This window comes from Pithys albifrons, chromosome 7 (assembly GCF_047495875.1).
Source record: "Pithys albifrons albifrons isolate INPA30051 chromosome 7, PitAlb_v1, whole genome shotgun sequence".
NCBI lineage: Eukaryota > Metazoa > Chordata > Aves > Passeriformes > Thamnophilidae > Pithys > Pithys albifrons.
Genome location: NC_092464.1, coordinates 19414528 through 19441648, shown reverse-complemented (window position 1 = coordinate 19441648; position 27121 = coordinate 19414528). Strand labels below are relative to the sequence as shown.

Genomic DNA, 27121 nt, shown 5'->3' with positions numbered 1-27121 from the left:
ATAGTTCAAAAAGTTGACTGCTAAACTTACCTTGGAGTTGACTCTGTCTTCATTAGAAACACCAGTGTAATTATATGAATTTGAGTTATTTTTGACATTGTACTGTAACAGACTTAAAGTGATTTTTCTTCACTGATGTTCAGAAAATCTGTAATATATTTTTACAGCAGTTCATAGTAATTCATACAGAGTGGTATGCAAATAGATTGAAATTTTTGCCTTCCTCAGAGCTTACATATTTAGTTGTCTTCTGTCATTTGCAGCTGAAAAGGAAGGTTTATGTAAATGTCTTAACTGTTTCAGTAAAATGTAGAAAACTTTGTATAGCTGGTATACAAAGCTGTTTGTAAAGATGAAGAAGTGTTTTGGTGTAGGCCTAAATTCAGCAAGCATCCCACTTGTGAAAGGGAAAACAGGTGTATGTGCTCAATATTGAGGCACATGTTTGTGTGGGCTTTAATGAAGATAAATTTAGATACTGTTTTAAATTCTGTTCTGTAAAGAACTAAAAACCAAGCAAGCTCATTTTGAACAGATGAGTAGCTTCTAGGTTTGAGCCATATTTTTTAAGAAGCTTTAAACAGCTATTTAATAAGGTGATTTAAGTGTAAATAACAGTTGAACATTTTTTCCTTTTTCCTGATTTTGCTTTAATTTTCTCTCTTGTGTTATTAAAATTCTGCTATCACAACTCTACATTTTTTTAGTCATGAGAACAATTCTGTTCCTTTGTATGGTTTCCTAATGTTGTGCAAGCAGCTTCCCTGCCCACTTAATTACTCTATGAATCTCTTTTGACTGTTGTGCACCAATCTGTACAACTGTGACAAAATTTAACAGAATAATAATGGACCTAAAGATAAAATTTTTGAAAGCCCTGTGAAGAGCATGTGAGAGGAGAAGAGCCAGAATTCTTGGGGGTGGGCGGGGGTTGAGGAAGAAGTTTGCAGTGAGAGCTCAAGAGTGTATTTTCCTTTTCCTTCCTGTCAGCAGGATTGAAGTAGGTGTGTCTTGGCTGAGTGGATCTCATGTGTCTTCTTTACTTGATGATACTTAAGGAACTGAATGAATGGGACAGATCAGATGGCGGGGAATCCTGGTGTGGGGATGGGAAGGGAAGACATAAGGGGCAGTTGGGCTTGTTGGAGTTGATTTTGGTTTGGTGTTGAGACTATCAAGTCACAGAAGTGCAAGGTTCTGAAGCCTTTAACAGTTCCACTACTGATGGAACATTTCAAGTTTGATAAAGCTGTATAAAAATTTTATGTTCGGAAGAGCACTGAAATTTAGTTTTTAATTTTTAATTCTAAGCATAAAATAACAATATCCTATTTAGATAGACTATAAAGACTGTAACCATAGATATGAGATTAATGCAGTGAAGTAAAAATTTCAACCAAAGCCATTACTTCCATGCTTTTTTTTCCCCACAAAATGAAGTTTTATGCACTTCAGTTGTTTGCTGAGAATCTTCGCAGTTCAATTTCTGTAATTCCTGCTGTTTTCAGTTACGTTAGTGTTTGAACTCTTCTAAGCTTGTTTGAAAGAATGGAGTCTTTTAAACAATGCTTTTGTTGCAGAGTTTTTATGTGACCTGTTTCTTTTATTTCTTCTCTCTTATCAAAATGCCAGACGTACACAAGCACTAGCAACAACTCCATGTCAGGCTCCTTGAAGCGGCTGGAAGATACCACAGCTCGATTTACAAATGCAAATTTCCAGGAAGTTCCTACACACATTTCAAGTGGAAAAGATTCTTCAGAGGCTAGAGGGTCAGAGAGCAAAGGGAAGAAATCTGCAGGTCACAGCTCAGGTCAGAGGGGAAGAAAGCCTGCTGCTGGAAGGAATCCAGGAGCAACTGTGACTGCAGCCAGCCCTTTTCAGCAAGGTACTGACTGTGTGCTGTAATGGCATGAATTAGAAATGTTGCCTGTTTAAAACTTGAAAAGTAGTTCATATTTTATCCTTAGTAAGGAGAATATTATTTCACTTTGGTAAAAAATCAGCTTTTTTCAGGCCAGAAAGTTTGTTGTCATAACATGAAAAGGAAGGTCGTGCATCTCAAAGGGCAAAACTGCTGCTTTTGTTCAGACTGTTGAGGTATTCGCCTTATCTGCTAAAAACAGAAGTGTCTTTATATGCCAGAAAGTTAGTCTGGGGTAAACTTTAACGTCAAATTGGGCCTAGAGGTCTTTCTTAGCCTTTTGGGAGAGTAATGTTTTGTCGTCCGTGCACACTAAAATGAAACTGAATTACCTAACATATAGGATGTGGTGGCTTCTAAATAATTTTTCAAGCTGCAGATATTTAAAATACACCATTTTCTTCAAAGTGAAAGACTTTTTTACTTAATTTTTTTGTTGTTATTGACATATATAAGCAATAGATGACGATGTGACAAGCATATATGGATTATTTGCCTTAGGTAGTACAAAATTTTTTACTTCATGAACCTGCTAGAACAGCACATACACTATTGACACTTCTAAAAAGCAAATTTTATTATAGCATCTTTGTCAGAGGTGAAGAAACATTAAAAAATATAAAAATTTTTTATTCCTTAACTAATAAAAAATATTATTTTCAAACACAACAAATCTGACCTTCTATAAAGTGGTTGTTTTTCAATAGTTTTCACTGTGGTGTGTAGTAGGTGACTGTCCTTTATGGTTTGTGATGTTGCTTTTCTTTTGAGTTTATTTATTCAGTGAACACTTGTAAATTTGTCTAGAACTCCCTCAGTATTTCAGGCCTTTTTACTGGAAAGAAATGGAAGTGTTTTTTCATTTAAATTCTCAAAACCTTGAAAATTGTCTTCTGTAATTCATCATATAAAGAAAAACCTTGTTCACTGCAAATGGCAAAATACATCTTTACTATGTGCAAGTATTGTCTTTAAGGCTGCATTAAGTGAAATTGGTGTAACATATTTAAAATACAAAGCCATGATATTTTAATGATTTTTTCTTAAATTGCTGTTTTAATATAAATTGTATTTTAAATGAAATTCTTAACAATATATAATGGAATACTAATGACAAACCACTGATTTTTAAAGGACATGGGTTTTTATACCTAATGTTGTATTTTGAAATACTGTCTTGATGGGATAGTTGTCATCAGTCTGAGTTCTGCAAAGCAGTGTGCACATACACCCACTCATATAGAATTACTGAATTTCAGTGCAAGTAGATGTTTGTATTTCACAACAGTGCTCCATTTTCTGCCTTGCATGCACTAACACAGTGATGAAATGACTGCATTCCAAATACTACAGAAGCAGTGTAATTCTGTTACACAAAAGATGTTTGCAGTTCTGTGACAGTGCTAAAGAAGTGTTAAAACATCAATTTTATACACAAGTTTTCTCCTGCTTTTGAAAAATACCTCTTCTGTGGACACCTCCTCAGCCAGGGTAAATTAAGTGCAATTGTTGTTCCTTGGTGTGTGCCAGGCCCTGGATTTTGGGCAGAAGGGTAAGGAAAATCTCAGACATAGTGTAGATGTGATCACAGCACGTTTCTATCAGCCTTCTTTTTACATATGTATGTACATGTTTTAAAAAACCTGCTCTGACCTGCATCAAGTATTTGTTTGTTGTTGTGGCTTCAAAACACCATGGATATCAAAGTTGCCTAAGTAGCAAAGTTTTTACTCTCCTTTTATTTGTTTTCACCTTATTTATGTTCCAAATTAAAATCTGAATCTCAGAGAGTGATCTGAGAATCAGCTCCAGCAGAGTGAAGATCAGCAGGAGGACCAATGCATTATTTAAAAAATAAACTCTTTCGCTCTTGGTAATGCTTTTCATGAAGTCCTTACACTTTAAAGTTTTGTATTCTAAGATAGTAATATTTTCCATTAGTTTTCATCAACTTTTTTTTTTTAGGAAGCTTTTTGGGCACTCCTGGGAGCATCAAGTCATCTTCTGGAAGTTCAGTTCAGTCTCCCCAAGATTTTTTGAGTTTCACAGACACAGATCTACGAAGTGACAGTTTCACACATTCTCAGCAGGCTTCCTCAACCAAAGATGTACATAAAGGAGAGCCTGGGAGTCAAGAGGGGGGTGTCAATTGTTTCACTTCCTTGATTGGTCTCCCTTCATCATCAGCTGTTTCCCAATCTAAAAACTTTGAAAGCTCACCTGGAGACATAGGTAATTCAAGCCTTACTTCTACAGCATACAAACGAGCACAGACTTCTGGAATAGAAGAAGAAACTGTAACTGAGAAGAAACGGAAAGGAAATAAGCAAAGTAAACATGGGCCTGGGAGACCCAAAGGAAATAAAAGTCAAGAAAGTCTTTCCCATCTTTCAGTTTCTTCTGCTTCCCCTACTTCATCTGTGGCATCCGCTGCAGGAAGTGTGACAAGCTCTGGTCTTCAAAAATCTCCAACTTTGCTCAGGAATGGAAGTTTACAAAGTCTTAGTGTTGGTTCATCCCCAGTGGGTTCAGGTAAGCATTTGTTAGATTTGTTTTCTTACCTCGAACTACGTTTTTGTTGTTTTATTTGTAATTCTGAGTATCATTTAAATTATCATGTAAGTCACATTGGGGGAAAAGGTAAAAATTAGAATGAGACTGTTGGAAGAGTAAGTTTTGTTCCATGTGTAGGTGCCACTGTGCTGTGGTTGGCTGTGGTAGATTGACCATGTATTGGCCTGTAGGGTATAGAAGTGCAGGTTTTGAGGCTGTAGAGGGAGAGTAAGTTGCATGAAAATAAGTTCTTTGGAAATTACATGTGGCAAGTTTGGCTAAAAGTAAGTGACAGTTAATACAGACTGTGTTGTCTGTATGTTGTTGTTACACAGAGAAAACAAAATTGGTCCTCAGGCATATCAGCTGTGCTGAGAATGCCCCTCAATTGTTTTTTCCCAATTTAGCTTCACTAAAAATCAAAATGTCTATATGGAGAATTACCAGTTTAAACATGCAAAAGTGTATTCTGAATCTGGACCCCTGTGCAGCTGGATGACATTCTCATATTCTTGTGTGCTTTTTAGCAATTCAAGTTGGCTGGTTTGTTCTTCCTCTGTTCTAAGTGTTCTGTGCATCTGGGGCTGTGAGAGGTTTTCTGTTCCCAGTAAATGTGTGTGGAATGGCCTAGTAGGACACTGTATCTACCAAACTCTTTGTTGCTCTGAAGTTTCTCTCAAAGATTTTGTGTTCAGATAAAAGTAACAAACTACCTGACCTTTGAAACTTAATCCTTTTTCTTGTTGTAGCAGGATTTTTGCTTAGTTTTTCTATTATGGTAGAAAAGACAAGTGGAACTTGAATATTTGCTTGTGGGCAGAGTTTTCTGCTTTTTATATTGTATATTTCCACTGTATAAGCAAGAGATACTTTTAAAATATATGTTCATCAAGAAACTAAAACCTTTGTATTTCTTTTAGAACAGGGCAGGTACTTAATAACTTGATCTCACACCCACATGGTTTTAAATCTCTTAAATATAGGCAAATGATGATTTTTATTATGGGTAAAATTATTATTTTATTACGCAATAACAATGGCAACTATATTAAAAATATTTTTCCTGTATTGAAATCAGCAGAGAGAAGTGGTATGTGACAGAACTGAGAGCACACTGTTTATCTTTTTGTTTAAAATACAATTTTAAGAACAAGTTCACCTCATATCTGTTATGAACAGAGACTATCTAGCAGGCTTAGATCAGTGTTCTGATTATTATAGTAATATATATTATAGTAATATTTCTTAATCCTTTGTAATCTCTTTGAGGTGGATTGTGTATAGTTGTAGTTGGGGTAACAGTAGAGGTACAAGGTCTTGGTTTGAAGTGAATGACCCGTGTTTGGCCCTTTGTCTGAATATTTTGCTCTTGTCAGCTCCTTGAACAGGCCTTTCCCTGGCCAGATCCGTTCTTGCCTGTCTGTCTGCTTTATTAGATCTCACTCTTCCATCTATAAAATGACAGTGATAATGTTAAACTCCCTTTGTAAAATGTTTTGAAATACATGGTTGGAAATACTGGGTAGGTTTTATTACTTTTATCATGATATTCACCCTATAATTTCGCTTCTGTTAAGCATACTTAGATTCTTGGTAGCCAGTGTTAAACCTGTCCTCTGAAACTCTGGTGTTTTCTGAAGCTGCCAAAGAATAGGAATGAAAAACAAACAAACAGTATCACCTCAATAAAAACAAGAAAACCCAAAGATACAAAACCAGATGGGGTGTCTTTGAGCATGAGCTCTAAATTCATCCAGAAATTTCTGCTTGAATCAGAACATACTGTTTTAATGTGCTCTTCTCACTTATTTCCCCCTTTTCCTGTGGTTGTAGTGCTGCTTTCCTCACTTCATCCATAAGCTTCTTGTTTAGCAGTGCATTTGCAACTGCCTTACAGTGGGGTAGGGCATGTTAGTGTTATCAGCATTATCAAACCCATACATTTCTCAGGTGTGATATGTGGATGTTTCTCTTTGAAATGTGTCTACATTGTTCAGTAACAAAATCTGACAAGTAAGTCTAAATTATATGACCCAAACTCCCAGATAAGCTTTTGTGCATGTAAATGTAGTAAGAGAAAATGCAGGGTCCTTAAGTCAAAAAGTTTTTACTGCCTCTTACTTGAAATTGTCTTGTTACTTCAAAGCAGAATCAGGAATGAGCTAGACTGTACTAAACAAAGCTTTTGTGGCACTTTGTCAAGAATCTTCTCCTCTTTTTTATTTCAATAATCTTCCTAACTGCAACTATCTGAAGCTACCATTCCTTTTCAGTTTTCTTTAGAGTACTTGTTGAGATCCATTTAAATTACGAAAAACAGGACCTCACAGATGTATGATAATTGTGTTCATAGTTAATGTTCAAATTGGAGGAAATATGAAGGACAGCTTATTTTACAAGGTAATGCAGGTTCATCATGTGCTATTTATACATAATTAAATGTCTTCCATAAGTATTCAGTATTCAGAATAAGTATATTCAGCTCATTTAGTGAAAATATTTGTCCTCTCCAAACTTTTGTCCAGTCCACAGGACTTCTGCTTTCCTGTGTAATAAGAACAGGGATGTGCCATGAACAGTATAAAGACGTGTAATTCAAAGCTACTGCAACACACACACAGTTTGTATTACAGCTGCCATGAAACTGGTCTGTGTTCAGATTTTGATCACCTAAATGTTCGGTCTTTGTGCTCCTTAAAGTTTTTTCTGAAATGTATTTATAACCTGGTAGAAAACACTGAAATAAGATTTGGTAAGATTTAGTTGGTAGGGGGGATAACGAATTTTTGTAGTAAATCGACATTTTGCTGGTACATATCTTCCTGTTTAAAATAAAAAAGCTTCTTTAGCTCATAACAGCTAATTTACAAACCATACTTATCTTTCTGTTGGGAATTCACAAGCACTGTAAGGTTATTGTCTAAGAAGACGCAAGTCTGTTGTTAGTGGGAGTTCATATAAAGCTGATACCAGTTCAGCCCAGATGGGGCTGGTCTTTGGAGTGATTTCAGGATCTGAGTATTTTCATGGGGCCAGGAGGGGTGGAGGGAGGAAGGGTGAGTTCATCTGAACTCTGCAATTTTAAAGAGCTATTTAACTTTCTGAGTTGCAGTGGTTGTGTTCTCAGCATCCTTCTAGGGAATAGTACTTAAAGATTTCTGGTGTGTAGTATTGTAAAGCATTGATTCCTTCTTCTGAAAGCTTCTAATTTTTTTTCTTTTCACTACAGCATTGGTTAAAGAACAAAACCTTAGCTCAGGGCTTAGAAGAGATGAGTAGTAGCTTGTCCCAGTAGCAGATTCCAGGATCACATGTTCTTTTACCACACTTGTACTTTATTTCACCAGGAGTGCAGAAGGTAATAAAGTGGTGGGAAGGGAAAAAACCCAGTTATGATAAACGACTTTCATATGTTCTGTATTTTTCTGTCAAGCAGTTTGTGTAGGCTCTTGCCCCGCTTTATTTGGAGTGTGCTCCAGTGCATGAAGAACTTCCTGAGAACTCTTCTCTCACAGCAATAGGGAAAAGAACATTCTGTGTCGCTTACAGTACTTTGTGACTTCTGTGGAATAATGTAGCAAGGTAAAATGGAAAGCAATCCAGTATCAGATGTCAACTGAAATTTCTGTTTCATGGTAGATAAAGTTCTTACGCAGTAGCTTCGAGTTCAGCCATGGGTACTTGCTGCTGGAAGTGTTAGGGTGCTTCAAGCACTTCTCTGCCTTTCCCAGTTCTGCTCCTGATTTCAAGTGCCCAACAAATTGTATGGTATCAGCGTCAGTAGCCGAGTACTTCAAGGCATCATTTGCTTCAATATTTTAATTTTTGTATAATGTATTTTATGCACTTACTGTAAACCCTAAAAAATCTTATAAAGTATTTTTTTCTTTACAAAGACTAGAGAAGTTTAAATTACAAACTGGGCCTCACAATGGTTAGCCCATTGCTGCTGTGCACATCTTCTGGAATTCCTTTGTCCCAGTTGAGGCAAACTTACCATTTGTCTTCCTGCATTTTTCTGTCTGCATCATAAATAGTCTGCCTTTAACCAGTCTTCCGTGTGCTCTCGTTGGTAGTACTAGATAGTTTTTGCAATAAAGGACACATCTGAACTCAGTGTTGTACTTTAATATAGCAATAGTTCAACCTCTGAGAAACCATTAATGTTTTTCGGGCACAGGCCCCTCCTAAGTTGGTCTCATGTCTTGTGCAGCCACATCTCAGCTTTAGATACAAGTTTGCCAAGTGCTTCAGCTTAGTTCCATGTATTTTGTGATTCTTTCTTACCTGATTCAAGCAGTGATGAAACCTTTGTCAAGTGTTACAAGTGTTACTGTGCAAGATCATTGTACTGTTAAGCTCGTTATCACGCCCGTGATGTAAGAGAACACTTTGAAATTGGGAGAGGAACTTGAAATCATTCTCACTGAATACTGATAGTCCCTCAGTACTTAAGTTAAATCTTTGTGATGCGATAGTTAAAGTTTGGCTTAGTAGCTACATCTACTGAAAGAGTTTAGAAGAAATTATTCTGAAGCAGTTTGTGCTATTACATTCATCTGCTAAATTCACCAAAGCAGGAGAAGTCTTGCTGTGTTAAAAGCCAGTTCATATTTCAGGGGAGATAGAATACAAAGAATAAATTGTTATTAATAGATATTAATGGCCTTTTAGAACTAAGCAAATGATGTAGAAAACACACAAGACAAAAAGAATGTCCAGAGAATTTCATTCTTCATATTTGAGGCTCAGCAGAAGTGGCGTTGAGATTGGTAAATGGTGTATAAGATTAAAATGTTAAAATTGATGATTGTTGGTGTAGGAAACAAGGAGACATTAATCAGGTAACAGGGGAAAAATCACATGAGGTAGTAGCTTATAAAAATGAGCATTATCATGAGATGGATCCTCCTCCATCAGTGTTCTTAACTAAACCATAGAATAGAACCATAGAATCGATTGAGTTGGAAAAGACCTCCGAGATCATCAAGTCCAACCCTTGGTCCAACTCCAGGCCATTTACTAGATCATGGCACTCAGTGCCACGTCCAATCTCTATTTAAAAACCTCCAGGGATGTTGGGATTTGCAGGGATTTGCTGCACATTTGCAATGCGTACACACAAAATGTTCTCAACGTACCATGTTGATAACAAAAACTTATTTATTTTACCTATTGATAGGCCAATGAGGCCAAGTGGACCATGTTACCTGCACCTTGCTTCACTGCAAGGACTGGCTACTTGTATTATAAACCAGTTGGTATCAGCAGTTACAGCTGGAAGTATTGACATTTCCTGATGATGAACACACTGTATTTCCATGTTTTTGGACTGTCAGGGTTAAATTTCAGTAAGTCTTTAAAACTTCTGAAATTTTAAGAAACTGACGAGTAGTTAATGTTACTGAATTAGGATGTGTCTGACAGAAGAAAGATGTTAAGAGATACAAAAATGTAATGATTAATGTTGGTTGTTGTGAGTTATGGAAAATAACTTATTGAACTGATTTTATTTTATTTCCAATTTAAAAAATGCTATTAATTATTTATAAATAAAAGTGGCATAGTAAATGTCTGCATTTCAATTGATACAGCATGACATTTTAAATCAACACCTGTAATGACAGGAAGTCAGCAAACCCTTGCATTAACTATAGTTAATAGATTAATTTTGATCAGAGACTTATTAAAACAGTCTTTGCAGACACATGGAGTAAAAGTATGTGGTATTATATTAAAAATAAAAAAAGGCAGAAAGAGAAGAGATACTGGAACTTCCAGTTTTGTGCTTACATTATGTTAGTTCTTTAACTCTTATTATAAAGCTAACACTTAGAATTTAAAATAGAGCAGGGGAACAAGGAGGCACTTGGAGCAATTAAGATTTCTGTCCTATCAGATGTCTTTGTTGCAGAACTTGGTATTTGCTGTAGAGGTGTACCCCTTTTCTGAGCATCAAGGAAATATTCCTTAGGTGGAATTCTATTGCTGCATGGAAAATAAAGTGAGATACAGATGTAGTTGGCTAACTTGCAACTGTTTCGTTCCTAGGATCTCCTTTTAAATTAACTTAAAAAAAGGACTTGAAATGGTATCAAATGAAGAGGGTTTTATATATATATTTTAAAATTAAAATACTCTTCTTTTTGCGTGTGAACATTTTTCAGCATCTGGAGTCAATTACTGGAGTATGGCATTCTTTGTAAGTCAAATGTGAGATAGCAATCAGTCTTTTAACTCCATAAAATCTGTTAAAGGTGACATGGGAACATTAAAAAGTGTGTGTGGGGGAGGGTAGAGAAGAGGCGTGACTATAAAAGAAGCAGTAGGGATTTTACCCCTCCTTGGAAATTGTACTTTCAGATCTTACAGACTTTCAAGTCTTTCAGAATTCAAATATAGCTGAAAAATAAGTGATATGTATGTGTTGATAGTTCTTGAAGCATTTTTGTCCCTCTGAAGGCTGTCCAATTCATATGGTGAAATTCTTTTTTTGTTGTTGTTGTCACTCAAAGGTGACAGCACTACAGTCAGGTTTTTAAAATCAGAAGGAGGTGTACTTTGCATTTAAATTTTCCATTTATTTGATGTGAAGAACTGCAGTACCAAAAGTTAAACTGACTGAAGGTTGTTTGAGGATTACACTTGGGGAGAGGCTGTGATGTCTAAAGCTGTTGTTGATTATTGTAATAATTCCTGATATTCCTTTGTAAAGTTTTAAAAAGAAAACAAAAAATTGAAATAGAAATGCTAGCATAATAATGTAGCTGTATAAAAAAGACTAGTTACCTTAAAATAATTGAACTTTTCACTTGAGGAGAAATCCATTAAGACGTATATTGGACAGATATTTGTTGATGTATAGGAGCTAGGCGACTTTTAAAAACATACAGTAGGGCCAAGTGTCTGATTCTCAAGTCCACATTTCTTTGTGATTCCTTCTTAGTAATTTGTTTTATGTCCTCAAATAGGTTATATGGCTGTGATGGTACTAAGAACAGCAGCTCCCTGAGGCTCTGGGCAGGTACTGTGGTGCCACTTGGTGCAGGGCTGTGCCACGTGCCCGTTGGCAGTTCTTGCTGAGCAGTGAAGTATTTGTGTCAGATGGTCCCTGGGGGCTCCATATGACAGTCTGAACATCCAGCTGCACTTTACATGACAGGAACCAACTGGGAGAGCTCTACAAGTACAACTGAAGATTTCAATAGCATTTGTATTGAAAACACTTTAGAAAAGGGAAACTGTGGAATCCAATGTGTGTTTGGATGTAGACTAAATGTACCTAAGTGCTTTTTCACTGTATGACACTACCTGACACTGTACAAACATTAACCTGTACCTGCAAGATCTTCATGTTAATACACCTGAATGTGAGCTCATTTTTAGTAAATCTCCCCAGCAGAAATAAAACACAGAACATTAGCACAGAGAAGCTAAGACTGTATTTCCAGAAGGTTACTCAAATAAACCTCTCTTTCAGGAGCATTAGGCATACCTGAAAAAGTGTTGTAAGAGCTCAATATACAAGTGTGCTGTATACTAATTGTGCTGTCAAAATACTTAGCAGGACAGTTCTTATCAGGACTTTTGTGGTGGTAATACAGGAAAACAGTAAGTGAAATAAACTATTTTATATTGTTGAAAAGTTGTTTATCTGATCTGAATTTAAAGCAATTTTTTTGTCCATTTGAACTAAACTGGGATTTAACACCTAGTTTAGTGCAAACTCCTTACTTCATATTGTTCTTTCTATAATTTTTATTCGACTTGGAAACAGAAGTCTTCATCTTTCAGTGTTGGATCTGGTAGATAGGTGAGGTGTCTGTGAGAAGGCCATAAGGAGAGCAGCACGAAAACTTAATTTCGACAGTGATCTGGTTTGCTGCATATGTTCTTGTGAGGGAGAATTACATGAAGTGGTAAAAAAGTTTCTGAAGAGGGTTCTCATTAAACTAAGTAACTGAAAAAGACTGGAAGAAGAGACTGATGGAAGCTGGTAACAACTGAAGAACATGAATATGCAACTGGGGCTTGTGTGTGAGTAATCCTGCAAGATCCGTTGTACTTGGCTTGGTTTCATTTATGTTTTCGACTGTTCATTTGTTTTGAACATTTATGAGAAGGATTTCCTAGTAAGAATGACTGGAAGTCCCAAGTAAATTAAAGAAACAAATAAACAACCCTCTGACCAAAACAAAAAACCCAAACAAACAGCCCCCCAAACACCAAAGAAACAGACCCTCCTCCTGCGCCCAAAGCTCCATTCTCCTAAACAAATGAAAAAGCAGCTCCAAAGCTGTCAATACAGGTAGCTTTCACATAAGAATCTCAAATTCAGGTTGCTGAAGAGGTTTTTTTGTCTGTTTTATTTTGCTTTTTTTGGTTTTGTTGTTTGTATACTTGCCTCGCTACCTTAAAGAGTGGTAGCTGTCATGGACAAACATCTGATCTGAGGGATTTAGTGGTTGGTTTACAGCAAATGAAACACTTCGAAGGTGCAAAGTCATAGGCCTTTCTTTGTTGTGGAAGTAACGGTAAGCTTAGAATTGATCTTCAGTTCTTGTATGCATAACCAATTCCCTTAAAAACAAGTAATGAACAGCCAAGGATGGCGACTTGGATGTAGGCATTACTGCACAGTCAGTTCTGAGATATTTGGAAACTAATTGAAATGAATGAGCTGTAAGCATCAATACAAGTAAAGCAGTAGCAGCTACTACAAGAATTGGATAAAGAAAGGAAGGTTTCAGCCAAGACAGAGAGGAAAGTGCGTACAGCAGGAGAGATGGAAAATAAAGGAAAACAATGAATGTGAAGTCCAGCTATTACAGCATGTAGTTTTTTGGCATATATATGGTTACCCTTCACTGCCCCTAACCTTTCTTGACACTTCAGAATGTTGGAGTTCAATAGCTTGGCTGTGCATTGTAGGAGAAAACTAGGTGGCTGGGTGGGTACTTGAGCTTAGGAAAGTCAGGAAGGAGGCAGCTGCCAATAGAGGCAGTTACACCAGGAACCAAGACAGCAGCTCTTTTTTTCTTTCAGAATAAAACACCTTTTTCATCGACCTTCTACTAATTTATGGAGTGTGGAAGGGAATAGTGGTAGGGGAACAGTCCTCCTTCTGTTCTGTGCTGAGGCTGGAGGGAGAGTCTAGAATTAGCTCCATCAGTCACAAGGAGGACTGATCTAGTGTTGGCCCTTCCTCGTGTAACTGGATGAGGTCTGTGTTCGAAGAGTTTGTTTTAAAGGCATTAAGTTAAAACGGGATGTTTTCTTACTAGGATTCTTTGCACATCTCTCAAGGCTGGAGATCTGCAGCAATCAGTCTTTTCCATTAATTGGTCTTTTCCATGAATTTGTGTAATAATTTATGCTGTCAATACCTGAAACATGAGAAGTAAGTTTCATATCTTTATGCATTGTAAAAGGACGTACGTGTTCTGCAACTGTTGCTGATCATGTTTTGATACTCTAAATACAGTGAATATTGATTAAGTGTTCAGCATTTTCAGAGTATTTCTAACGGATTAAAGTCTGTAATTTCCCCCATTATTCTTTTTAGACCTAGATAGCTTAGTGTATCTTTTTTTCATTCATACTATATCCTTCCTAACTCTTCCAGATCTCTTTTAGTGCTACTATATCCTCTTTTAAGAGATGCAGATAGTATGTGAAACATGATAAAACATGGTGCAACATGAATTTTTAAAGTGTTATAGTTATGCTTATAGTTTTGTTCTTTGTTCTGATAGTTTAAAATACTATATTTGTCCTTTTTTTCATCATTGCATGATAGCTTTTTACTCCCTATTGGAAAACTTAGGATTCCAGAAAGTGACTGTGAAAGTAAGAATCGAAGTTGTGAATCCTTTGCTCACATATTTCTTCCATTGTATGGGCATTGCAAAAAGTTCTTTTGCACAGTAGCAGACGATCAAAGTGTAATTCATGTGTCCTAGAATTGTCACTTTTGTCTTAAGGACTGTGTATACCATCAGTGTTAAAAAGACATTTTCCCAGTTGGAAGTGGTGCTGCAGCAGTTTGTTTCCCCTGCTTTGTTTTTATTTGTGTTGCTGAGTTGCCAGACAGGTGCTGTTTTAACCCCATGTTGCTGTCTCGGTCTGCTGGCCAGGTTTGTAAGCTCTTTAGCAAGATCTCCTCCTGATTTGCCTACGAAGTGTGTGTATTGTCGTAGTACATTTTGCATTGTGGCATGTCTAGTTTATTGTGCTTCAAAACTTTCTCATACAGCTGGAGTGATGGTCACTGTGTTGGGATTGCTTGGGCTAATGGTAGCTCCTGTGTGGTAGTTCTAAAGAAACAAAAGCAAAAGGTAGTAGCTTCAGGAATCTCGGGCTGAGTTACCACTCCTCCCCCCTCAGCCTCCCTTCAAACCTGCCTGATGACTCCTTAAATTTGAAAGGGACTTTCCTTAATATTGGAAGTGATGGTGGATCAAAATGGCTGCTTTTCTTGTGCGCAAAAATTGAGCATAACTGGAACAAACTGATACAATCAAAGAAAGACTGTGGGGAGTAGGTGTGGGTGCAACGATTCTGCCTTTAAGGGTGCCAGACCACAGTTGTATTGTGTTCTCTGCACCTAAGACAGAACTTGTCCAAACAGTATAATGGATGTGATTCCAGCCATAGTAACTGTGCATTTTAGTAATACTTTTTCCTTCTAAAGTAATAGTTTTGCTTGTAAGTGTAATTTTGTACATTTTGTTAGTTCTCTGAAAACTGTTGAGAACGTTAATTAGAATTACCAGTTTCACTTTTATCAGATTAATGCACTTTCGTCAAGATTCATCCAGGATGTTCTATGTTGTGAGTTCTTTTTCTTTACCACAAAATGAAAAAAAATGCCCAACATTAATGTTTGTATTTTTTACAGTACAGACTTTGTAGCTAATGCTTTAATTAAAATTTTCCAAATTTTAAAAGTTTTTCCATTGGAGTACCTTTGGCTAGTTATTTAAGTCAGTAGGTAAAAGTCAAGGCTTTTTTTAAATTACCTCTGAACTACTTTTCTAATTGAGTATCAATGACAGAAGTTTGAGGTGCCTTTTTTTATTTCTTTTAAATCCTGATATACAGAGTAGCTTGGCAGTTAAAGAATTAGTTATGACAGCAATTTTTGGTAGCTTCCAATTTTGGTGAGAGTAAGTATTAAAGCATTCAAGGCAGTCACCCTTTTGGAGCATGAACAGCTATTACAGGCAGACCCCAGAGGCTGATGCAGGTATAAAATCCACCCATGGAAGTACGACAGAGCTCCTTGCCACGCTCACCTGTAAAATCCTTTATCTTGTCAAACCAGATGTGTAAGCTGAGGGCTCTGTAGTGTGAAAGAGTGACCTGGTAAACTGAAACTAAAATAATTCTGTAGTCGTGAGGTCATTATCCTGAGCAGGAACAAACCGGTGGTGTAAGTGGAAGAGGGTTGGTATCTGTGTTGCTGCCATCACTCCACAGCTGGGCATTGAAGTGTTGGGGTGCTGTGGAGGCTGCATGAGAGACTTCCCGTTTGCTCAGTAGGGGATACAAGTGTGTTCCAGCAATTCAGGATCAGAGATCAATACTCTCTAAAAACCCCAACCCTTGAAGGAAAGAAAGTTTATGTGAGCATCTCCTTTGGTGTACCACTAGTTGGACATTCTTTCTCTCCACATGTCTGAGTTGTTCTTGAACTGAGCTCTCTCAGGTCCAGCAGACACAGCCATTTTCTGTTAAACTTCTTGATTGATTTTGTCTCAGTCTATCAGTGAAGAAAAACAGATGCCTTGTGATTAAAATTATCAAGGCAACTTCCATTTGAGTGTCTAAATTTGTTGCAGACGATGAAATTAAAATCAGTCTTTTGTTGGAGCATTGATTGCCTCTGAAAACTATTTGAATTTTTGTTTGTAATAGCAGCTTTAGAATGCAGCTAATTGATGTGTACTGGAATGTTCTTATACTTGACATTAAAATCTAACCAACACCGATAAAAGAAGTATAAGTAAAAAATTATAGTGGATAGAAATAAATCCATTTTACAGTTTGAGCTACTGTAAATGATCAGAGCTCTAATACAAGAAAGATGTATTCAGGTATATTATTGTTCACTGAAATTCCTGTCTATACATATATTCTTTTGTGTGTCTGTTAAACATGATCTTAACGTGAAGCCCTTTTTCTCCTAACTCAAAAGCTTTCTCAGAGTTGATGAATGCCATACATAATGGTAAGTTATATTAGAATCTTTTTCAGAGGTTCATTTATCACAAAGGGTAGCCTTTTGTGGAAAAGCCTGATTGAAGGTCTGCATATTCTATGGATTGGGTGAAATACAGGTCTGCAGTGAGTCAATTGTTCAGTACTTGAGTGAAAACTTTGTAGATTGTCTGCAGGAGCCTGATAGGTCAATAGTTCCTCAGTTCTCTTTTTATGATCTTTTTGTATGTGTGAAGTAAAACGATAACAGTTTTATTCCAGTTCTGAGATTCTTTTCTTTAATTTTGTGAATAGTGTTTCTGCTTCGTCTTCTGTGCTCCATTCATAGGTGTGTTATAGTGGTGTCTACCTCAGACATTCCCCCACTTGCCTTCCTGACTACTTAAATTACTACAAGTAATGCATGTGAAGGTAGCCTTGTTTGGCCATTCTTTGTTCTGACTTTGTTTTGTGTCACTGATAACAGAGTGGTTTCAGAGGGAGAAATACTGAATCTTAAATGTGTCTCATTGCAATTTCCCTTTAGTATTCAATATTGGCTTTGTACCCCTATTTCTGTATTCACTCATAGGCAGTGGAAATGAAATAGATCTTATTAAATTAGAGCTTGTTTACTCTTTCAAGGCTTTGTTCATTTGTAGGAAACAACCATAGCTACACTTAAAAGTTACTGAAAGATTAAAAACCCTCTCATGAGGATAGTTTGAAGATGATCAAGTTTATTTCCCAATGTGATATTTAATTGGTGTCAGGTATCTGTTAATAAAAATTTGAATTTTTTTATCCTTTGGTGTCAGCCAGATAGAAATTTTCTTATTGTGCAAGTATGTTGGAAGAGTAGTCCTATATACACTGTATTGTATTAACTTAGAGTTCAGCACATGGAAAAGAATTGACCTGCTTGAAACTTTGCATGGTGAAGTTCTTTGCACTTTAAGCTAGCAATCATTAAGGTTTTGCTTTTCACACTGTCAGATCTGTGAATTACATTTGTTAGGCAGATGTCTACAGTGGTGGGTCTCTTAATAAATTAATACTACATTAAATTTACATTTCATAGTCTACATGTGCTGAGAAATATTGAAATTTCTCTGTATTTGCTTTGCTTTAGTAAAATAGGTTTAGCTTTTTTCCTTTTGATATAGGGTTTCCCTCTCACTCTCCCAGGTATACAGTGCTCTGAACCAGCTTTGAGATGAAGGAAAGCAAGCTCACCATTTTTCTGAACAAAAATAAAACATCTGAAGGGTATCTGACAAAGTGTGCTGAATTTGGACTTGGTGAGTTTCTGCTGTTTTATAAGCAGAGCCTTTTTGCTGTTTAATGTTGAAGAGGTGTAGGCTCACAACAGTGTACAGAGTAGAAATTGATGAAACACCGTTTGTGACTTCTTTCCACATTGCACTTTTTGTTTTTTAAGTAGCATAGATGTTAAAAGGACATATAAGCAATAATAAACCTTTATATAACTAACTGTTGTGGAGCAGCATAATGTTAGCCACATATTTGTTTTAGAATGGTGTTTTGGACAGGGTTTATAATTTAATCTACCTTTTTTGGGGGTGGTGGTAATGTTTCATGGTACTTTCCCACATATAAATTGGTTACTTTTTCCCCCTCAGTATAGCAGAGGGGTTTTTTTGCTCTTCCCCCCCTGCTCCCCTGCCCAGTATTGCAGGACTCTTGTTTTGGCAGAGGCTGAAATCAATGAGGGCAGGGGGTAGGTAGAAATTGTGGAAATAGGAACAGCAAGGAAAGATCCTGCTGTATGTATATATGGGATGAAAAGAGATGGATAGAGTGGGCTAGAAGAATGATACAGTTCTCCCCATGCTCCTAGACCAGTCTGTCATTCATCTGTCTCCTTGAGTCACATTTGGAGCGTTTCTTTCTGAGAGAAAATTCATCTTGGGTGGGCTATGGGTTAGGGTTAGGGTTGGATTAGGGGAAAATGTGGGTTTCAGCCCTTCTGCAGTGGAGGGCTGTATTGTAAGACATGTATCAGCTTGGATTAATTTGAAGTGGGAAAAGGCACACTGCACCAGGAAGCTGTAACCTTTCTGACTGGGGTTTAGGCAGTTTTGAAATCTTGTACTTATAAGTCTACATGTTGAAATAAAATACTAATTTAGGGCTGTACACTGACTGATCTTGGTCTAAGCAGTTCATGAGTGTTACTTCCATGTTTGTGAAGAAGGTGTATGTATTCCTTACTGTTCCTATTTATTGAAGAGTGAGTTGTGTATCACTGCTGATGTGTGATCATCAATGAACATGGAATCAAATATAAAATATTATTGTTCACTATAGCAGGTGGGACTAGATGAACACAGGAGTAAACCATTTTTGTAGCTACATGGATGAGTTCTCCTTTGCCCCCACCCCGTTATTGAATACATTTCTGACTGACAATAGATAGCTGTACAGTCAGGGACTTGAACATAGGGATGGAGTAGAATCATAGAATTGATTGGGTTGGAAAAGACCTCTGAGATCATCAAGTCCAACCCTTGGTCCAACTCCAGTCCATTTACTAGATCATGGCACTCAGTCCAATCTCAGTTTCAAAACCTCCAGGGATGGTGAATCCACCCCCTCTCTGGGCAGCCCATTCCAATGCCTGATTACTCTCTTTGTAAAGAATTTTTTTCTGATCTCCAACTTAAATTTCTCCTGGCAGAACTTGAGCCCCTGCCCCCTTGTCCTATTGCTGAGTGCCTGGGAGAAGAGACCAGCCCCCACCTGGCTAGAACTTCCCTTCAGGTAGTTCTGGACAGTGATGAGGTCACCTCTAAGCCAGGCAGAAGAGATTGACCAAACATCATTTGCTGGCTGAGCTGTCAAGGCTTTGGGGATAATTTTCATGGAGTTTGGTAGCAGACTTCAGATATTTGCTGTATATGCAGATGATGCAATCACAGATTCATTATATCTGTGACATGGCTATCCTGAACTGTGTTCCTTCCTCAGTTGTGTCAAGGTTCTTGTAAAAAATTTTGGACTTTGGCTATTTGCCTTAGTTAGGGCATCCAGGACCATCTTATCACTGTGTGAGAGTAACCAAAGCTCTGTATTCTACACCCTTAGTGTAACACCTGATGTACTGTTAATAATGGATCATTTGCAGCAGCTGCCCAGGGCACACCTGACACCTCTGGCTACAAGCTGGGTGTTACAAAACCCTGTCAGATAGGGCCTTCACACCAGTGACTCAGGTGTGATAACTCCCTACAGGGCAGTCACTAGCACTTTCACACCCAGCCTGAGGTCATGACTACTAATGGGACATCAATGAGGCCAGCAATATCGCATGGCTCACAGAGGTAAATCAGCCATTATGAAACTCCCTACCCTGGGTGGGAGGTGCATTCCCACCTGAACCTGAGCACATATAATCCTTGGGTTTTGGGACGTGAGGGTACCACTCATCAGATCCAGAGGAGGACCAGGACCTCAGCAGGACTGAGACTGCCCCTCTGGACCAGACTGTGACCATCATCCTCACCAACAGGTTTTCCTTTTCCTTTGGGCTCAGGGGGACTACGTGGCTCTCAGTGCAGGGGCTAACAAACACCATTCTGTTTGTGCCCCATGGTGCTGGGTTATACATTTGGGTTGTGTGGGTTAAAACCCAATTCTTTCTCTGTATCTTTATATTTATTGTAATCTTTTTATTAAATTGTAACTCTGACTTGTAATCTCTTTTTGAATTGAGTTCGTTTCTCTTGCTGGTTTACCTTTAAACCGGCACAACTATAAATCTGATTTATACAGTATTCTCAAAGTGGAAAATCGTGGCAGTCTGCATTCTGTAAATAGGTATGAAACCAGAGCAGTTGTTCCAGTTTGAAAACGTGTACACTTGTATCTTCCCTCCTCCCCCGTCTATACCCAGCAATGTGTACTCTTTGGGTGCTTTGAGTCTGGGAGCTTTTATTCCTCTACCTCGTCATGGAGAGTACTTGGAATGCCCTTTGTGAATGGAGGGCACTGACTGTTGGTCTGTGACAGGATGCTGTGCCTCTATCAAAAAAGGATGCCCAGGGAAATGGTAGCTTGTTATCCAGCTGCAGATCAGTAACTTTCATTGCCTTGCACTTCTAGAACTGTTACTCGGAATCTTGTAGGAACCTGTCTGAAAGTGAACTTTTACTGCTTTGTTTAGCAGCAGCAGGAAAATTACTTGATCATTTGATTCTTAGATTTCAGATTCCTTCATGAAGGAAAACTGATGACCCTTAGCATCCAAACTCATTATCTCATAAATTGAAATGAAACATTGTTGCTAGCTCAGCAATTTCAAGTGGAACTTTCTTCTCATTTTAGACAACTGTCAAAATAACCTGGTTTTATTTGCTTGTGTTTTGCATTAAATTGACTTTAGTTTATGTCCATATTACAAAATAATATAGTGGGGTACTTCTTCCACTATAAACATTGTACTGGAATAGAGCATGTGCTTTCTTGTGTAATGGAACTTAAATAATTTTTTCTACATGTTCAGTTACTAATTAATAGAGTACTTCATGCAAAGCCACTTTTTCATTTTGTACTGTACAGGAAGTTGTCAGGGGATTTAGGGGAGACATTTTGATATTAGCACAGGAAGTGAAGGTACTGAAAATGTGTATATAGCTTTAGCTTTTGTAAAGAAGTTCTTATAACTCAGAATTCCCTTCTATTTCTGTGAGTTCTACTAGAAGTCCCCTTGAGGTGGTTGTGCCTGCCCCATGTCCATGTGTCCTCCCTGAGGTAGGAAGGTTCTGTAGTTTTGTGCAACTTTTGTGGGCTTGCAAATTTACATTTTAAAAATAACCTCCTTGACAATATATGGCTTATTCCTAAAGTTTTGGCAAAATGCTAAGATGGGCAACCTATGACAGATACAGATAACTTCCTCTTTTCACAATTGTTGCAAGGGTTTGAGGTTACTGACCTACAAAAGAAGATACAGCTTTAGGGAGAACCCTTTCCAAGCTTCCTAGGGAAGCACTCTGTATGTTGTCCCTCTTGATTTTGGGCCACAATAAGCTTTGAGCTTTGAATTTGTTCTCCAATTTTCAGAAAAAAACCCAGGAGTCTAAAACATGCAAATTCCTGTAATAGGAATGGACATGTATGGCTATAAAAGTAACCACTGCCTATTTTATCTCCTGCTGAACTAGGCAGTCACCAGCGTAGGAAGGGACAGAAGGGAGCTGGATAATGGAGGGAGCTGTAGTAGTACTAGAAAACAAGAACTAAGGATTTCATTGCTAGATACAGAAATTGTGGTGGAAAACGTTAGTGTATTTATGTCATCTGTGAGATGCAACACTGTCAAAAGCCAGCATTTATTCTCTTGTTAATTCTTGGGCTCATGGAATTGCTTATTTGTGAGATTTTTTAATAAAATCCCTGGAACTGTTCTGTGTGCCACCTGATGTATGTCGCTGCACAGCTAGTTCTAACTTGAGGCTTGAAGTTCTTTTATTTCCTCTGCTAGCTATTTTGTCATGGGTTGTCAGCAAAAGGAATGCAGTTTTTTCCCCAGTCTGCATTTCTGCACTATCTGATGTGTTCCCTACTCTATAGTAGTACCCTTCTGTACTAAGCAGGCAGAGATGCTGGGGTTTTGTGTGGTTTGCTATGGTTTGGGTTTAGGTTTTGTTTGTTTGATTTGTTAGTTTTTGTTTAATTTTGATTTGTTTTGGGGTTTTGTTTGTGTTTTGTTGTGTTTTTGCTTTTTGCCTTTGTGTGAAGGCAGCAGTGCAGGCTGTGTGTGCAGTGTCTCTGTTACAACCTGAAGTCAGCGTTCTGCAGCTGTGCCGGGGTGTTACACACAGTCAGACTTGAAGAGTCCTACATGACAATTTCCACCTGGAGCTGAAGAACTCTGTTCTCTTTAAAATGCTGAACATTGTATTTGACCATGCTATTTATGCCTCTGGCAAATTGCACAATGCCATTCATCACAAGTTAGAGCTACTTGGCTTTTCAGGAATATGGGAAGGACTTCCAGGTGGTTTGTTTGTTTTAAACATTGATGTGGTTTACAGCGATTTGTTCAGGCTTTCGTTATTATTCCTTCTTGATCCAGAAAGTCATTTATCTCTCCCCAAAGGACAACTTAGTATGTTTGAGACATTTCAAATGTGTTGACTTTCTAATACAGTGTGCACATAATTTTTACACAGGGTTTTTTGTAACGGTGCGAAAATCAAGGATTTATTTGTATTTTTAGCATACAGTTCATATTTGAATGCTCGCATGGACTGATATCTTGGTTGCATGACTAATTCAGAAGGTGCATGTACTTTATGTGTTAAGTGAGGCATTGCTAAATGAAAATACCCCAAACAGAGTGTGTGGATGGGACATATTTGTCCTGTATTTTGCAATAGCAACAAATAGTGTTTTTAATTCTACTGCAACAATTAGCATAAAATGCTAGCCTGTCTCATTCCACTGGCAAACTAGTTTACTGCTTGTCTTTTTTTTTAAGTATTTTTATGCCTGTGATTTCGTAACTCTCTGCTTGTATTCCAGAACTTTATTTTTAAGAGGAAGAATAAACCTTATCATTAAAATAGAAGCAGCAGAAGGTCTGCAGTTACTAAATGTGTAAGATTTTTAAAAATTAGGAAAAAAATTCTACAATAGCTATAAAATTTTGGAGTTGTTTTCCCTTTCTGGGAAAATGTCCTTCTTTGTCAGTGCTTGACTCTCACCAAAAATTTTGTTTTCTCCTCTCACTACTCTTGGTATTTTATGAGAGTGATAGTGTTTGTGGTGATGAGCTCTTATGATTTAATCATAGGTGGTGTGATATTTCATTATTTATGCTCTTAAAATTTATGGTTACTGAAGCCTGATAATTGCATGGCCATCTAATATTTTTTGAAAGGTTTGTATGTTTAATTGTTTAAATGCATTAAAAAAACAAAGGGGCGAATCTCATCCTTTTTATCGATTTGAAATTGCTGATTGAAAGCAGATTAAAAAATATTTTAAGGACTTGGGGTATATTTCAGTTTTTGTTACTGTAGTTATATCACATTTAAGAGTAGACTCAGTAGCAGAGCTGGGTTTTATTCACGTTCATTTTGGTGGTGTGTAGGGACAAATAAGAGCAGGATCCATAAAATGTGCTGTTTGGTGAGATGAGACAGATAAAACTGGGAGAAGGTCATTGCAAAGTGAAAGCTTTAAGGATCTTAACTGCTAATGGTGCCATAACTGTAGGTTTTGGGAATGGTGAAGAAAAAAAACTGAGGGGGAGGTGTACTAAATGGAAAAAGATATGGAAGTCAGAGGAAAAGCCAAGCAGGTATGGAATTGCTCTGTGATGAAGAGGTTGGGGAGAAGATGACAAGTCACTAACTTTGGTTAGGCAGGAAAAAATTGTTGTCGAGATGTGTCTTCAGCTGTTTTTTCACATCTTCCTTCTTTACTGGGACTGGCTGATTTTCTCTTCCTTTTTCCTTGACAGTTAATAGAGGCAGGGAATTTAAGATGCATCAGTGTTTGCATATTGTGTGTGGGTTTGGATGATGTTAGTCTCCCTTGATGCCTGTGCTCAGAGGGATATCTGGGTGGCGAGTGGTGTTTTAACATTGCGTATCTTCTTATTGTCACTGCCTTCTTCAAACCATTATTTGTATGAGTGACAAACTAGCTCCACTCTTTGCCTTCTAACTGGCATTTCAGTTCTGTTGCTTTTTTTGATCTAACCATGTTCATTCTACTTCTGTTTACTCCCTGTGGCACTCTTCCTCTAACTGCAGTTCAGTGCTACCATGCTTGATATTCCTTGGCCAGCTGACAGCTCACTTATCTAATGCACGTGGAGCCTAACGGTTTCATAGACAGGTACTACTTCTTGTCCTGGGCTTCTGGTCAGTAGGGTTTTTTTTCCCAACCTCTGTAATGAACTTTACCCTGCATGTAGATGAACAGAAGTAATGGCTTCACAGAGTGGTACGAACTCTTCCTATTTAAATTGCCAATGTACAAGTCTGAGTAATGTTAACGTGTTTAGTCATTTGTTTGTTGGCTGTCCTAGCAGAAATGTTAGTCAAGCATTCATATAGATCATGGATGGAATTTTAGTTTGTGAATAAATGAAATACCACCAGTTCTATTGGCGAATCTGAGTACTTCGTCCTCAGACTTGCTGTCAGTATTTTTCTGAAAAAGCACAAGCAATCCTTAACTGCCAAAATTACAGTTTTGGACAAATGTATGTTGTTTAGAAATATCTACTTTAAAGTTAAAATATGTTTTCCATTTGTATGGTGTATGTTCAGTTATATAGCCCAATACTTCATTCTTTACTTAACAGTAATTCGTTTAAAGAACAAACTCTGATAACAGACTCAGTTGAAGGCAAGCATTTTAGCCAAAAATTCTGTTACTGTTAATATTTGAGCAGTTTGTAACGCACATAAATATTTGATTTATCACACATGTTTTACAAAAACTTTAAACTGAATCAATCTGTGTTCCCTGAACTGTAGAATGTCAAATGACGAAAGCACTTTTATCAATCAGCATGGTTAGAATTTCAACACAGGAGCTTTCTGCATTATATATTAAGTGATCTTGTTTGTCTTGATTAATTTTTCTACTGCATATTTACATGGTTACTAGAAGACAGAGGGAGGGGGAGAGAGAGAGATGCATGTAATCGTTTTTGTAATTTTTTTCAGGTATTTTTAGCAGCAATGATGTAGCAGTATCATTTCCAAATGCAGTATCTGGCTCAGGATCTAGCACTCCCGTTTCCAGTTCTCATTTACCTCAGCAGGCTTCAGGGCACTTGCAGCAAGTGGGAGCTCTATCACCTTCAACTGCGCCTTCTGTAACTACTGTTGTTGCTGCAACTCAGGTAAACCATCACAAGAGTTTAAGATAGCAAACCATGTTATTGACCTGCTTGTTTTCAATGTTAAAAGAAACAGTAATTTGTTTGGAAAAATAGATTAATAAACATTGTATTTGTTGTGAAAATGTTAGAGTGGTTAGCAGTTCCCCATAATATTACATAATTTCATCTTTGTAGAACACAGGTTTTTTAAAAAACAGTCTGAGAAAGTGTTCAGTAATAATGACTGTATTATGACTAGTAGCATAAATTCTGGTTGCAGTTCATCAGTGCTCTAACCAATGTCTTTTATCAGAACAATGTTTTAAGAAAGGGTTTAAAAGAGAAAGATATGTAAAGCTTTTCATGTTTTATGCAAAATACTGATATCAGTTAAAGAACAGAGGGTTTGTTTGGGAGATGTGACAAATGGACAACTAAGGCTAGCCCTGGCAAAGGGATGGCCAAGGGTGACATCTTGCTAACAAATGAATGTTGACACATATGTTATAGTTCTGTATTTGAAAAGTCATGCAAATGAAGATATGTAGTTCATGTTTGATGGTGAAGAAGTAAGGGAGACACAGGAGCAGTGCAGAACGATGGCAGAGTTGAAGTAGTGAACCAGAGAAAATATGTTTGTGATAGTATTTTGTTTGAATTTACGTTGGACAAGATTACATTTATCAAGACCAGAGAGTACAAAGTGATAGTAGTAGAAACCCACCATGATTAGTGTGCAAGTATGAAGGAATACTGCACTGGACATGATGATTTTATACCTGTATTTCTCATTTTCTGATGGGAATGTCTTACAATGAATGTATGGAATATGTATCTTTATGTTTCTATAAGCAATCAACTTTATAGAGTCTACAGTGATTTAAAATAGTGGATACAAACATAAAGAATTAAAATCAAGCTTAATGGTGTGTATGTGCACATAAGGATGTCTATGGTACATGTATAGCAACAATGCTGTGTGGAGACCAACACAGAATACATTTCAATGTTGAATAACAGCTTTTAGGTGGCAGTTCATATCTTTACATCATTCTTCTGGACTGGTTTGATAAGGAAATAAAGTGGTTTCATCCAAAACTGAGTGACATCTCTGTTGCACAAATTGATAGAAACAACTTTAAAGAAATGAATGAAAAATATGGTGCTTTGGCAAGTTTTATTTTGTTTTCAATTTCCAAAGTTGTTACACACTGTAACTCGCTGAAGACTCTCAAATTGAACATTCCTGGAGACTGATAAGGGGAGAGGTTGTGTCATAGTTTAGTAGCAGATGAAAAGATTTAAAAAAACTCAGGCCCTAAGTGGATTCTCAGTTTTCACAGTGGAAGGTGTGCCATCAGAGTGTTGGAAAGACTTGGCCTCTTGTACAGCTCAACTTATTCATAAATGATCTAGGAAAAGGAGGAGGAACAGATGCTGAGTCTGCTGATTATGCTGGGTTACAAAACAAGCCATTAGGAAGATCAGCTGTCACAAACTGCTGAAAGACCTCACCAGCCTGTGTTGACAAGGTGGTAAGAGGGCAAATAAAATCAATGTTAAAGAGAAAGGAC

General features: G+C 37.4%; 1 protein-coding gene across 5 annotated transcripts in view; it reads left to right on the top strand.

The window, feature by feature from the left end:
• Positions 1–27121, top strand: part of MLLT10 (MLLT10 histone lysine methyltransferase DOT1L cofactor) — a 127227-nt gene that overhangs the window by 67593 nt on the left and 32513 nt on the right. For all 5 annotated transcript variants that reach the window (XM_071560185.1, XM_071560182.1, XM_071560183.1 and 2 more), the window contains 3 exons: positions 1633–1888; positions 3890–4456; positions 25390–25568. In XM_071560185.1, coding sequence (XP_071416286.1) covers positions 1633–1888; positions 3890–4456; positions 25390–25568 — 1002 coding nt within the window. The remainder of the gene's footprint in view (positions 1–1632; positions 1889–3889; positions 4457–25389; positions 25569–27121) is intronic.